General features: G+C 49.4%; 1 protein-coding gene across 5 annotated transcripts in view; it reads left to right on the plus strand.

Moving 5' to 3' along the window:
• Nucleotides 1–15,613, plus strand: part of DTX2 (deltex E3 ubiquitin ligase 2) — a 755,107-nt gene that overhangs the window by 535,148 nt on the left and 204,346 nt on the right. For all 5 annotated transcript variants that reach the window (XM_078679655.1, XM_078679656.1, XM_078679654.1 and 2 more), the window contains one exon: nt 10,416–10,483. In XM_078679655.1, the coding sequence (XP_078535781.1) occupies nt 10,416–10,483 (68 nt within the window). The remainder of the gene's footprint in view (nt 1–10,415; nt 10,484–15,613) is intronic.

A 15,613-nucleotide genomic window follows, 5' to 3' on the forward strand; every position in this document is an offset into this window, starting at 1 on the left:
CTGTAGTCCAGGGGAGGAGCCACCTATCTCGTGATACTTCGAAGACTCTTCCAGGACAACAATGTGCAATCATCCGGACCCAACATCTATGCTATAGATATGAATGTCAGCAGCCCTACATGCCAAGAACAGATGCATACTGGTAAGTAGCATATTCATTTTGCGAGTCAACAACTGTTCAAACATGTTGGTTAGCGAAATTGGGATTTGTAGTGGGTCGTAAAGTGACATACCTCATTAATTATGATAATAATAATAATCCACATTTGTAAAGCACACAATCACCCGTAAGGGTCTCTAGGTGCTGGGGGCCGTCAGGAAGATTAGGCAAGCTATTGCACAGAGTCACGTGGTGCTGGGCTAATCTGTCGCCAGAGCCGGGGATCGAACCGTGATCCCCAGGTTCCGGAGTAAGACGCCCTAGCCGCGGCGCCACACCTCTCCCTTGCATGATGAGGTAGGTCGTAAATTGCGACCCACTACGAATAACAGCTATCACAAGGATGGTGGCATGTTGGGGTCAGACTACCACTATGTCTGTGACTGCTTTTGAAAAATTCAATCTTTTTTTTTGTTGCTATTTTCAATGCAGCCTGTTTTCCTTGAAGGAAAATGATTGCATTAAAAACAAAAAATTGTTTCAATTTTTTTTATTTTTTAAGAGTAAGCATTAGTCCCAAGGACCATTGTCTACTCATAAAAATGTTTTTTACAACATTGAAGAAGGGAAGTCCTCAAAAGAACCCCTCCGGTTTGTGAGTGGGTCACCACTTCCTTTGAGGTGTCAGTACCCTATCTATGATGTGTTGCAAACCAATGATATATACTATAAGAAATTGCAAGTTGGAAGGGGCACCCTAAATACTCACCTTTCAATTTGCTATTTGGTATGTAGTTGTAACCTATTTTGTGATTCGGTAACAAGTTACTGTGAGAAGTTGGCCTGATATATAATGTTCACTATTCTAGTGAGCACTCTGTATCAGTCCAAACAACCCTTATTGATGATTGGTTGTAAGTCAACCTTATAGACCAGCTTTCCTAGTAGCATGGATACGAGCAGTCTAAGGCTAAGACTCTAGAGGGCGTGTTAAGCCAGCTGTTTTACCATCACATTACCCCTTGAACACCAAGTGAAAGGACACCACACAAGTTGTTATCAAAAATAAAGTATATTTATTTATAACAGGACTACCCTGGCTCTTTATGAGACAGGGAGCTAAGCACACAACAAAACTCTTAAAGAATTACTGAAAGTTGCACAATTTACACAAATGCCCGAGGGGCACGAAAAACCATATACACAAGAAGTGGAATGCGAAGTTACTAGCGAAGTTACTAGCAGGTAAGTAATACTTTTCTAGACTGTAGAAACTCTAGGCCTACAATGCTGAACCCTTGGATTAGAAGCAGGAGGCCTAGGGACGCCGTGTGCAGAGTGGGAACTCTCACGCGTAATGCGGGAACAAGTCTATGGATACTAGCAATTGCAAAGTTACTGTTCTCGGGCGAACCCGACTAGGTGGGTCGAAAACAAGGGTGGATCCGAACACTTAGAGTGTTGGACTATGCTGAAGCACCGGAGTACTTGGTTTACCTAGCCCAGGGGCTGCGGCTGCATAGGGTTCAAGTTGCGTCGGAAACCCTCGTTGAAGATCCAGGAGCCTGAAGAAAGAAGTTGCTGGCAGGCGGCCAGTGAAGAAGTTCGTGGTGATCCAAGCCTGGATCAGGGAAGAAGAAGACCTGTAAGCAGAGGGGACCAAGTTCTGAATCACTAGCCAGTGATTTAGGTGGGCACCAGGATGGCACCGGACGAAGTCACCTCAGCCAGGTGAGTGGGCGCTGCTGGGCTCTGCAGTCTCTCGGACCAGGAGGCATTGTCGGCGACCAGGATGGAGGTGCGAGCTGTCCCACGAAGGTCTCTGCTGTCGACGTCGCTGGACGCAGGATTGGGGCAACAAGTCTTGGCAAATGCAAGGCCCACGCGGTGGACCTAAAATGGCGTCTTGAGTGGACCAGGAGGGTCCAGGGTGCTTCTCTGAAGGAGGGAAGCAAGGGCCAGTCTGGAGCAACCAGACCAGCGGAGTTTGTCGTCGTGGAGCGTCGTGAGGGGGCCACTAGCCAACGGGCAAGTGACCTGGACAACGCGGTGAGCAGCAAAGAGCAGAAGGGCCCCACGCAGATCTCGTGGATGCAGGGGGGCTGAACTTCGGTGCTGGAGCTGCTCAGGGTCGGGCTTCTCTTACCCCAAAGCACTCAGTCGAGGGTCACTCGGTGGTCGTGCTGGACAAGCGTCGTGCAGTTCTGAAGATGGCCGGTCCCTCGAGGTCTCGTCGCACCCACGGACCACAGCTGGGCTGATGATGTAGGTTGAGGTCAGAGGTGCCAGGGAAGCCGGTTCTCGTCGTGCTGGAGCAGTCTTGATCCGGAGGAGAGACTGGCAACAAACCGCGATGCTTGGTTGGTGCCTGCTGCTGCAGGGTGACTACTCCTTAGTCACAAGGGAGAAATCTTGAGAAGAGTCTTGAGTTCTTCGTGTAGAAGGTCGGTTCAGGATTCAAAGATTGATCTAATTTGGAAGGGGGCCAGTTCCTACCTTTATCCTGCAAAAAGGGGCTGGCACGCGACTAAGTCCTGCCCTATGGGTGGGACTAGGAGGGGGGTGGTTACACCCCTCTCCTTTGGCGGGCTTTCCCCAGATCAGGGGCTGGAGTGCCCCTGGAACTGGTTCAAGCCGGCCTATGCACAGTGAGCACCGGGGTGCCACTTGCAGTCACCTGCCTCTAAAGCCCTGCCTACCTAGGATACACAAAATCCTGTCTGGGACGGTGCTGGCACCGCCCCTGGCAGGAAACCCTTTGTCCTGGCCTCCTGTGCTGGGAGGACTCCCAGCAGCAGGAGGGCAGACTTGTGTCTCCGTGGCAGCATCCATCTTGTGGAGCTGAGGCTATGTCTGACTTTAACCGGGGTTACAGGTTACCAACATGTCGTGTCCCTCTAGAAGGGTGGAATGCTAACCCCGTCGCCAGAATTGGCGAGGGGTTAGTATTCCAATTCGTATGACACCTTACTCGACATGTTTTGATAATGTTATACCAAAGTTAGCATATGACCGCGAGGTACATAATGCACTTAAGAGTATATGGTATAGCGTTATCATGGAACAGCTATTAGGACTTGGTTCCGCAAGCTGCAAACGGGCTCAGCTCATGCCAGAGCACCATTTCACATTATTCCATGCACTCTGCCTTCAGGATTGTTAAGGCCTGCCATAGGAGTGACTGATAGGAATATATGTGTCCATTTTAAGGTTAGATATAGGAATACTATATCTAAAGCAAAGGGTGATTACACCACCTTGCCCCAGCTGTCGTGCAGCCAGTTGTGTCAGATTTGGATGGCCAGCCAGGGGTGGCATAATACATGCTGCAGCCCCTGGTAGGCCCTGGGCACACCTATGCCCTGGGTACCTAAGGTACACTGTACAGGGACTGATAAGGTGACTCAGTATCCAATTAGATATGTACCTAAGGTACATGGAATCCATTTTACAGAGAGCAGTAGGCCTGGGGTCCTGAATAGCAGGGCCCCAGGTCAACTAAGTCAGAAAACCAGCAAAACACCAGGCAAAAAGTTGGGGGCAACCATAGTCCGGGATCTACCTTCCTACATAACCCCCCCCCAAACGAAAGGAGATAAGGCTATCCTTGACAGGTAAGCCTATATTGCCTAAGTGGCCATATAATGAAGTACCAGCACTGGCATGGTTACCCCCTATCTCATGGTCCACTAAGCAATCCCTCACCCTAAGGGTGTCTGAGGGTCTCCACCATAGGGAATCTCTACCTGTGGTGTGTTTTGGCAAAGTAAAAGGCTGGTGCTGAGATGGAGTACTGAAGTGAGGCTCCATTAATTTTGGGGTCAGCTTCCTCCAATCATTATCCACCATAGAAGCCTTTCTTTCCAAGACTGAGTTGTGTTGAGCTCTCAGGGTCAACCTCTGGCTACCTAAAGCTGGAGGCTGAGTCCCTCTGTTTGGCTTACTGGGGGGACAGGTCAGGTTTGGGGCCCTCAGGTCCCAGGTTTGGTTGTGCCCAACAGTGTCCATCTGTGGGAGCTCCCTAACTAGGTTTAAGGGGGATCCCTCAGGAGTTTTTCATTTTCACTTGGCTAGGATTACTAGCTTCAGTGCCCTTAATCTGCTGATTGGGAAGTTCTTTTGGACAGGGGGCCCTTTGGGGTCCACCACTGGCCTCCCTGACCTCTACAGCCCTGGGCTGGCTGAGGCAGGGGAGAGAGGGGCAGGTTACCTGCTCCAGACTGGGTCCCACCTTGGAAGGGTCCACTGACATCAGAGGCTCTGCCAGGCTAGGCCTGACTACCTCTGGGGCAGTTTCTTCACAAGGGGTCAGGTCAGTTCCCTGAGGAGGCTGATCCTTTCCTAAAGTCTGGTGGGAGGGAGATTTCTCTTCCTCCTCAATGCTCTCTGTCTGAGTGGAGTGATCCATAGTTTCAGGCTTCACAACACTATTATCTGTCTGAGTTTGAGCTGTGGCCATCACAACTCTCCCAACCTTTTCAGGAGGGGGCTCAGTTTGGGTATGGGCTGTTACCATCACAGCCTTGACAACCTGTTCTGGGAAGGAAGTTGTCTGAGATTGGGCTGTGACTGGCACAGCCCTCCTGACCTGTTCAGGGAGGATATCTTGGACTGGGGCTGTGGCTATCACTGCCCCACTAACCTTACCAGGGAGGTTTACCATTTTGGAATGGGTTTCTTGCTCTACCTCAGCCCAGGCTGAGGTCTCTAAATCATTCCCCAGTAGGCAATCTACAGGCAAGTTTGATGACACTGCCACTCTCTTGGGGCCAGTGACATCTCCCCAGCTGAGATTTACCACTGTCATGGGATGATCTCTCTGTACTACATCAATATTGGTCACCTGGTATGTGGCACCAGGTAAAAGTTGCCTTGAGGGGACTAGACTCTCAGTCACCATGGTGATGCTAGCCCCTGTATCTCTATAGGCCTCAACTTTTATACCATTGATGAGGGGCTCCTGTCTGTACTTGCTCAAAGTGTTGGGACAAGTAGTGAAGTTGGCAAACCCCATGCCATTTTCACAGACAAGAGTATCTAAGTCAGGGGACCTGGTTAGGCCAGAGTCCCCAGGAACTCCCAAAGTAAATGCACCCAAATTCTTGGGGGCACGCCCACCACCTGGGGGATTACTACTAGTAGTAACAGGAGGTTTGGGAATGTTACTTGGGGGGGTATGTTCTCCTTATTGTTGTTCTTCGGGCAACTGCTGTCAGTTTTCAAGTGAACCACCTGTTTACAGGGATAACAATAAGGTTTCTTCTGGGTAGAGGAAGTGTCTTGGGACCCACCCCCATTCTTGGAGTTTTGGGGCCCTAGGGAAGTTTTCTCTGTAGATTTATCCCCACCCTTCTCTTGAGGCTTGGTTGATTCCTTTTTCTGGTCACCACCTTGGTTCTTAGGCCTAATCCTGGTTCTGACCCATTTGTCTGCCCTCTTACCCAATTCTTGTGGAGAGGTCAGATCATAGTCTACCAGGTGCTGGTGTAATAACTGGTTCTGACAATTATTTAAGACTTGCTCTCTCATAATAAGATTATACAATCCTGTGAAGTCAGTAACCTTGCTACCCAATAGCCAGCCTTCCAAAGCCTTAGTGGTACAATCAACAAAGTCAGCCCAATCCTGAGACTGAGTTTTCTGGGTATCCCTGAACAGCAACCTGTACTGCTCAGTGGTTAAGCCAAACCCATCAACCAGTGTATTCTTCAGGGCTTGGTAATTGTTAGCATCCTCAACTCTAGTAGTGAGGAGCTTATCTCTACCTTTGCCTTCAAAGGAGAGCCACAGTATAGCTGCCCACTGACTCTGGGGGATGCACTGGACAGTGCAGGCCCTCTCCAAAGCAGTCATCCACTTGTGGATGTCATCCCCTTGTTTAAAGGGGGGCACTATCTTATTCAGGTGTTTAGTATCTAAACCCCTTTCCTTATCTCTTGGGAGATTGCTGCCACCAGTGGGAACTGTCCCACTCATCTGCTGATCTCTAGCAAAGGCAAGCTTCTCTTTGGCCAGGGCAAGTTCTTCCCTTTCAATCCTCAGATTAGCCTGTTTCATCCTTGCTTCATGCTCTCTTCTCAGAGGGGAAGTCAATCTCCTCTGGGGAGAAATCCTTCTCCTCTGAGAAGAGGCATTAGAGTGCAGAGATATACTGGAGTCCCTAGAAGGAGATCTACCTCTTCTAACTCCAAGGTTAGGCCTCATTAGGGTCAGTACTGGGGGTCCCCCAGATTCTTGCCCAAGTAGGTCTAAGTTGGCCCTAGTGAGTCTGCTGACTAACTCAGGACCCTTGTTTGCCTCACCCTCAGAGTTCCTCTAGATCCTCCTCCTCAACTGCATTTTCAGTGTCAAGGAGGTCTGGATCCCCAGTGGTACCCTCTAAGGCTGGCATATTCCCATCTGCTTGAGAAGCTTTCCTAGCATCATATGCCTCTAAGAGACCTATCAGAAAGGGAATGGTGGGGTTAGACCCCTGTTTCAGTTTCCTGGAGGTACACACTTGTCTCATCTCCTGGAAACTGAGAGCTGCATATCTTGATTTGACCTGTGGAGGGTCAATAACCACAAGGGGAGTCTCCGTAGACTCTCCATGGGTAGACATGCTTTTCTAGTGAGGTGTAAGTGGTGCACTTACCTACACTATTTGTTTACCTACTGATCCCTTGCTAGGGTTGTAGTTTAGGGTGTGCTAGGCCCTAGGAGATACAACAGCTGGTTCAGTAGAACTCAGAGTATTCTAAGCTAAGTTATATGTACCTTTAGTACTTATGTGATCTTTCAAATGATATTCTTAGGATACGTGTGGTAAAACAACAGCAAGCTCAAATCCCAACCGCTGCTCACCAATGTGAGAAGTTGGCCTGATATATAATGTTCACTATTCTAGTGAGCACTCTGTATCAGTCCAAACAACCCTTATTGATGATTGGTTGTAAGTCAACCTTATAGACCAGCTATCCTAGTAGCATGGATACGAGCAGTCTAAGGCTAAGACTCTAGAGGGCGTGTTAAGCCAGCTGTTTTACCATCACATTACCCCTTGAACACCAAGTGAAAGGACACCACACAAGTTGTTATCAAAAATAAAGTATATTTATTTATAACAGGACTACCCTGGCTCTTTATGAGACGGGGAGCTAAGCACACAACAAAACTCTTAAAGAATTACTGAAAGTCACACAATTTACACAAATGCCCGAGGGGCACGAAAAACCATATACACAAGAAGTGGAATGCGAAGTTACTAGCAGGTAAGTAATACTTTTCTAGACTGTAGAAACGCTAGGCCTACAATGCTCAACCCTTGGATTAGAAGCAGGAGGCCTAGGGACGCCGTGTGCAGAGTGGGAACTCTCACGCGTAATGCGGGAACAAGTCTATGGATACTAGCAATTGCAAAGTTACTGTTCTCGGGCGAACCCGACTAGGTGGGTCGAAAACAAGGGTGGATCCGAACACTTAGAGTGTTGGACTATGCTGAAGCACCGGAGTACTTGGTTTACCTAGCCCAGGGGCTGCGGCTGCATAGGGTTCAAGTTGCGTCGGAAACCCTCGTTAAAGATCTAGGAGCCTGAAGAAAGAAGTTGCTGGCAGGCGGCCAGTGAAGAAGTTCGTGGTGATCCAAGCCTGGATCAGGGAAGAAGAAGACCTGTAAGCAGAGGGGACCAAGTTCTGAATCACTAGCCAGTGATTTAGGTGGGCACCAGGATGGCACCGGACGAAGTCACCTCAGCCAGGTGAGTGGGCGCTGCTGGGCTCTGCAGTCTCTCGGACCAGGAGGCGTTGTCAGCGACCAGGATGGAGGTGCGAGCTGTCCCACGAAGGTCTCTGCTGTCGACGTCGCTGGACCCAGGATTGGGGCAACAAGTCTTGGCAAATGCAAGGCCCACGCGGTGGACCTAAAATGGCGTCTTGAGTGGACCAGGAGGGTCCAGGGTGCTTCTCTGAAGGAGGGAAGCAAGGGCCAGTCTGGAGCAACCAGACCAGCGGAGTTTGTAGTCGTGGAGCGTCGTGAGGGGGCCACTAGCCAACGGGCAAGTGACCTGGACAACGCGGTGAGCAGCAAAGAGCAGAAGGGCCCCACGCAGATCTCGTGGATGCAGGGGGGCTGAACTTCGGTGCTGGAGCTGCTCAGGGTCGGGGCTTCTCTTACCCCAAAGCACTCAGTCGAGGGTCACTCGGTGGTCGTGCTGGACAAGCGTCGTGCAGTTCTGAAGATGGCCGGTCCCTCGAGGTCTCGTCGCACCCACGGACCACAGCTGGGCTGATGATGTAGGTTGAGGTCAGAGGTGCCAGGGAAGCCGGTTCTCGTCGTGCTGGAGCAGTCTTGATCCGGAGGAGAGACTGGCAACAAACCGCGATGCTTGGTTGGTGCCTGCTGCTGCAGGGTGACTACTCCTTAGTCACAAGGGAGAAATCTTGAGAAGAGTCTTGAGTTCTTCGTGTAGAAGGTCGGTTCAGGATTCAAAGATTGATCTAATTTGGAAGGGGGCCAGTTCCTACCTTTATCCTGCAAAAAGGGGCTGGCACGCGACCAAGTCCTGCCCTATGGGTGGGACTAGGAGGGGGGTGGTTACACCCCTCTCCTTTGGCGGGCTTTCCCCAGATCAGGGGCTGGAGTGCCCCTGGAACTGGTTCAAGCCGGCCTATGCACAGTGAGCACCGGGGTGCCACTTGCAGTCACCTTCCTCTAAAGCCCTGCCTACCTAGGATACACAAAATCCTGTCTGGGACGGTGCTGGCACCGCCCCAGGCAGGAAACCCTTTGTCCTGGCCTCCTGTGCTGGGAGGACTCCCAGCAGCAGGAGGGCAGACTTGTGTCTCCGTGGCAGCATCCATCTTGTGGAGCTGAGGCTATGTCTGACTTTAACCGGGGTTACAGGTTACCAACATGTCGTGTCCCTCTAGAAGGGTGGAATGCTAACCCCGTCGCCAGAATTGGCGAGGGGTTAGTATTCCAATTCGTATGACACCTTACTCGACATGTTTTGATAATGTTATACCAAAGTTAGCATATGACCGCGAGGTTCATAATGCACTTAAGAGTATATGGTATAGCGTTATCATGGAACAGCTATTAGGACTTGGTTCCGCAAGCTGCAAACGGGCTCAGCTCATGCCAGAGCACCATTTCACATTATTCCATGCACTCTGCCTTCAGGATTGTTAAGGCCTGCCATAGGAGTGACTGATAGGAATATATGTGTCCATTTTAGGGTTAGGTATAGGAATACTATATCTAAAGCAAAGGGTGATTACACCACCTTGCCCCAGCTGTCGTGCAGCCAGTTGTGTCAGATTTGGATGGCCAGCCAGGGGTGGCATAATACATGCTGCAGCCCCTGGTAGGCCCTGGGCACACCTATGCCCTGGGTACCTAAGGTACACTGTACAGGGACTGATAAGGTGACTCAGTATCCAATTAGATATGTACCTAAGGTACATGGAATCCATTTTACAGAGAGAACAGTAGGCCTGGGGTCCTGAATAGCAGGGCCCCAGGTCAACTAAGTCAGAAAACCAGCAAAACACCAGGCAAAAAGTTGGGGGCAACCATAGTCAGGGATCTACCTTCCTATAGTTACTAACACACAATTTACGTTTTTCTACATTCCCAAAAGCTATTCTGCAGTGGCAATGGCTCAGATTTTGTAAATCGGAGCTGTTGCAACCCCTAAAAAGCTTTGAACATGAGGCTCTACTTTCCATTGGTTAAAGGGAACATCCTGGATGTAAAATCACTGGTCTGGCAACTTTATACAGACTTCTGAATTTGTGTTCAGTCATGGCTGTTGCCATTGTGTTTTGACCACAGGGTTAGAAAGTTGTTGGCATCTAAGGTTTTATATATACTGTATTTGCATCTATATATTTACCTTATATTCACAAATATAGGGCAGATTGTTATCGGTCAGGTGATATGAAAGGGAAGAAGTAGCACCCATTGGTTGTTAGTGATTTCTTATATGATGGTATGTTGTTCTTCAATTTGAAGCGATTATATTGAAAAGTAATCTGACCTTGTTGTTTTCTGCTGGTTTGTCAATTTAGTTAATTTTTATCCTGTGGCTATGCTTCAAGGGTTAAGCTGCATCATCTTCTGTGACATTTGTGCTTTGTTTATTTAATGCGTCCATCTTTACTCAGCAGTGTATCTGTAGTAATTCCTTTGTACCTCTAGTAAGAAGGTCTTGTGCAGTTGAATTAGGACACTGCTCCCTGTTCCTTGTTAAGGCTTTTCGCTCTGTGGCATAGTGGAAAGGGTCTTGTTTTTAATGCTCTCATTTGGTCTCATGTGTATTAATTTTCTTTTCAGAATCCACAAATGATCCGGAAAGTGTGGTAAAGAAATATATGGACAACCTGGATAGCCCTCTAGATGAGGTGAGCATGATGGCCAATGCTTTGGTTTCTGAATAAGTTAGGCAACCCAGTATCTTCACACCTTATTTAAATAGCATTAACCCCTTTCCGCTACTTAAGTCTTCATTATTTGTTTCTCCACAAAATGAACCCAGGCAACATTTGCATCCTTTTGTCTGCTTATGTTTGCGTTTCAAAATGTATCCACAGTTTGTGGGCTCCCCTGGCGGGAACCAATAAAATTGGAAAAAAATACATGTTTTTTTTTTAAATGTGTTATACAATCAACCATGTGGATTTTCTTCTAAGAATGGCATCAACCAAAGGTTTGCTGTGCTGATATCACCTCCTTCCCAGCTTTAAGGAACAGGGAGATTTACTAGAAGAAATGCACTGTTTTTAAATGTAGTAATTTTCCTATTTTTGTAATTGGTTTACTTGCCGTTTGTGATGTAAACAGGTGTGAACCCTTTGGGTGAATTCTGAAAGCTTATACATTTCTGAAAATGAAACAACATTCAGAATTTAGCAAGGGGTCAATTGTGTAGATCACGCATTGATTTCTCCAAAACATTATTCATTGAAATAATAAACAAATCATGTGTTTTCATCTTTAATTGTCTGTCCTGATGGATGATTTACAAAAGTAACAAAGTGTTACGTCAGTCAGACACTTCCATCACTGGAATTTATAGTGTTTGTTGGTTGTCCAAAAACACCCGATACTTGAAGCCAGCAGCCGATCTACAGGTTATAATTATTTTGTGTAGTGTACTGACTATGCATCAGTTTATAAGGTGAATCTAGAACGAAAATGCGATAAGAAAAGCGCTCTAGAATCAGAATTTAGGAATTGTGGTTACCCATGTCATGTGATTCAGAGAACAGTTTACAAAATGTGTTCTTTCTTCTGCACTGACTGACATTTGGATGTCAAACATTTAGTGAAACTCAATAAATAATTATGAATGTTCCACTGTTATATGTTTCTGCACTTAGCTCAATTAAAACGATACCCGACTTGTGTACATGGCTAATCTCTCATAATGGAAAAAGCTCATGCAATGTGGAGATGTTTTTCATTGACATTGCAGTGTTTCTGGGCATGTAGTTAGCTGTGGTATTTGGGACCTGAGTATGCTGGCAAGCAGGGAAACGTACCAATGAAGACATTTCTGAAAACCATAAATGCGGGGGGAAAAAAGTGTTTTTTATGGCCCATACTTTGTTGTTTGCGTACATTCTGGATAAGAACACATGAGAATCTACGCAAGCCACAGCACCTAGGATTCCTGTTTGTCACTAGATATCAGAAAGGCCTGCGGTTGGTAAGTTTCTCTAGATGGCATCCGACACCATGCTGAAATGTAGAAGAAAGGAAATTGGTTTCTTCAGTATACCGAGCAAAATGATATTTAATGTTACCAGTTTACATAATCTAATTATTTTGGATGCATTAGTAAATACAACACTGGAAGCAAGTTCCTCTTCCTAGTACTGCATTTTCTTGAAATATCTTCATTTCAAACCACAAGGAATTTAAATTGCCATTCTTTTAGATCAATCAATCAATCGGAACATTTGTAAAGCGCACTACTTACCCGTGAGGGTCTGAAGGCGCTGGGGGGGGTGGTGCTGCTACTGCTCGAATAGCCAGGTCTCCTTGAGTCTTCTGAAGGTTAGCAGGACTTAGGTCTGCCATAGGAGGATGGGGAGGGTGTTCCAGGTTTTAGTGGCGAGGTGGGAGAACGATCTGCCGACGGAGGTTGCTCCTCGGATACGGGGGACTGTGGCGAGGTCGGCAGAGCGGAGCTGGCAGTTGGGGGTGTAGAAGCGGAGGCTTCTGTTGAGGTATGCTGGTCCGGTGTTGTGGAGTGCCTTGTGTGCATGGTTGAGGAGCTTGAAGGTGATCCTCTTGTTGACGGGGAGCCAGTGCAGGTCTCTCAGGTGGGGTGTGATGTGGCTGCAGCGAGGGATGTCGAGGATCAGGCGTGCAGAGGCGTTTTGAATGCGTTGGAAGTCGTTTCAGGAGTTTGGCTGAGGCTCCTGCATAGATGGCGTTTCCCTAGTCCAGCCGGCTGCTGAAAAGGGCCTGGGTGACCGTTCTTCTTGTTTTGGTGGGGATCCACCTGTAGCTCTTGCGGAGCATGCGGAGGGTGTTGAAACAGGAGGACAAGATGGCGTTGACCTGCTTTGTCATGGAGAGAGTGGAGTCGAGGATGAACCCTAGGTTGCGTGTGTGGTCCGTGGGTGTTGGCTGTTCCCAGTGCGGTCGGCCATCAGGAGTCGTCCCAGGCCGAGGGGGTGAAGCCGAGGATACGGACTTCCATCTTGTCCGAGTTTTGCTTCAGTCAGCTGTTCTTCATCCACTCGGCGATGGCTTTTATTCCTTCGTTTAGGTTGGTTTTGGCAGTGAGGGGGTCCTTGATGAGGGAGAGGATCAGCTGGGTGTCGTCGGCGTAGGAGATGATGTTGAGGTCATGCAGTCGGGTGACGGTGGAGAGTGGTGCTATGTAGATGTTGAACTATATTGGGCTGAGGGATGAGCCCTGGGGTACGCCGCAGATTATCTCAGTGGCTTCGGCGCGGAAAGGGGGAGGCGGAGTTCTGGGTTCTGCCGAAGAGGAAGGAGACGGTCCAGTCCAGAGCCTTGTCTCGGATCCCAGCGGCGTGTGCGTAGGGTGCGAAGGCAGACCGTGTCGAAGGCGGCTGATAGGTCCAGGAGGATGAGGGCCGCGGTTTTCCCGTTGTCCAGCAGGGCCCTGATGTCATTGGTGGTGGCGATGAGGGCAGTTTCGGTGCTGTGGTTGCTGCAGAACCCGGACTGGGATGGGTCTAGGATGCTGTTCCCCTCGAGGTAGCGGGTCAGTTGTCTGTTGACGGTCTTCTCGATGACCTTCACCGGGAACTGGAGCAGGGAGATGGGCCGGAAGTTCTTGAGGTCAGCCTTGGGTTTTTTGAGTAAGGAGTTGATCTCGGCGTGCTTCCTGCTCTCCTGGAAGGTTGCTGTCTCGAAGGAGAGGTTGATGGCTCTCCGGAGGTTAGGTGCGATGGTGGTGCTCGCTTTGTTGAAGTTGTGGTGTGGGCATGGGTCTGACGGAGTGGATGGTGTTCAAGATTTTGATGGTGTCGTCGTCGTTTATGTTGGTCTAGGAGAGCAGGGGGTCAGTGCGGATGGTGGCCGTGGGGACGGAGGTCTCAGCGGTCGTGCCGTTGAAGCTGTCGTGGATGTCTGCGATCTTGCGATGGAAGAAGGTGGCAAGGGAGTGTCACAGGTCTTGCGAAGGTGGGGTGTCGTTGGTGTTGGAGCTGGGGTTGGAGAGTTCTTTCACAATGTTGAAGAGCTCTTTGCTGTTGTGTGCGTTGCGGTCTTTGAAGGAGACTCTTTTGTCAGATCTGATCTGTGGATGGCGTTCTTATGGGCTGCGTAGCTGTCCAGTGTCTGTTTACGAGCCATTTCTTCTCTAGCTTACAGCAGGTTTGCTTGGAGACCTGGAGGACTTCAGTGAACTAGCTGGCTTTCTTGCTGGTGTGTCTGTTGGAGGGTTTCTGTAGTAGGGGATCTCTGTGTATAGTCATAATCTAGTGAATAGTCCCGCCCATGTGCGTGGACCCCGGAGCAATCAAAAATAATCTCTTAAAGTGTCAAAATGCAGACCTGCACAGACACTTAAGAGAGAATTAAAGACAGATAATGCAGCCTATAAAACAGGCTACACTGTCCAGTACTTCAACTAGAAATTCAACCAAAACAATCCACAAAACAGCAAAGCCTGTACAGATTTCCCTTGCTTTAACAGCAAAATCCCTCTGGAATGATAGAGAGGAAGACATGGACAGACAAGCCCCATAGGCTGCCATTATGTGGCTCAGAACAGGATACTGTGCCTTTAAGAGAACTTTCCAGAACTTCACAGTATCCCAGAATGCACTGCAGGTCCCTTTTACTTTCAGTTCTTTTTTCCGGCTCCTGCAAGCAGGACCCTGGAGCATTGAGCTCTCCCTTTTTCAAGGGTTTCTTGGTGATTTTTCACTATTATTTCGATATTTAGTGCTTCTAAAGTACTTTAGTGCTGTTCTTCTTGGTTTTTGCTCCTTTTTGATGTCAAATATGCCTGCATTATTTGACAAATGCCCGGAGTGCCCCAGGAAGATGGCCAAATCAGATCCCCAGGAGGTGTGTATCCTCTGCCTTCCCTCTTCCCATGTCCCAGAGGAGTGTGTGATTTGTCAGGGCTTCTCTGGCAGGACCCTGAAGGAAAGACAGAAGATCAGGCTTCAGGGCCTCGAGGACAGAAGGCTGAAGGCGCAAGGTGGGTCTGGAGGGGCTTCTTCCCCAGGGGCAGGAAGACCAGCAAGCGTCCCCATTCTCCATCTGGGTCGATTGCGCCGACCACGACGTCGAGAGGGATGACTGCAGTCTGTTCCCCGTCTCCCCAGGGCTCTGGGTCGAAGCGACGTCGACGCTCGAAGTCGAGGTAATTGCACAGTCTAAGTCTCCTGTGACGATTTCGTCATCATCCTCGTTGGACTCGACGTCGAAGGGCCCGGCGCTCGCCGTCGAAGCGACACCGCCGTTCGCCGTCGGCGAAGAGGAGAAGATCGTCGTCGAGGGGAACCTAGTCTTCGAGGAGTGGACCGCCGTTGAGGCGCAAGAGGTCGTCGTTGAGGCGCAAGAGGTCGTCGTTGAGGTGCAAGAGGTCGTCGTTGAGGCGCAAGAGGTCGTCGTTGAGGCGCAAGAGGTCGTCGTTGAGGCGCAAGAGGTCGTCGTTGAGGCGGACGAGGTCGCCGTCGAGGCGTAGAAGACGGTCGACGCCGAGGAAGAGACGCTCGACGTAGAGGGGCCGACGCTCGCCGTCTGGTCACCGTTCTTCGTCGTCGAAGAGGCGTGAAAAGAGGCCTGATGCCATGGGAGGCTCGCCCACGTCCCAGGCTGGAGAAGGCGGATCACCGGGCTCGGTTTACTCCGAGGTGATTACTCCTTCGCAGAGGCTAGTTACGCCGCCGCCTCCATTGCCGAGGGGTCTTCCTCCGAGGGCTCCTACCCCTCCTCCTTTGCTTCCGCAGACCATACCTCGACCTCAGGTACCAGAAAGGCCGCCCCCGGTTCGTCCAAGGTCGGTCTCCTTACCCAGGCTTCCGACCCCTCCC

Source organism: Lissotriton helveticus, chromosome 3_1 (genome assembly GCF_964261635.1).
Source record: "Lissotriton helveticus chromosome 3_1, aLisHel1.1, whole genome shotgun sequence".
NCBI classification, from domain to species: domain Eukaryota; kingdom Metazoa; phylum Chordata; class Amphibia; order Caudata; family Salamandridae; genus Lissotriton; species Lissotriton helveticus.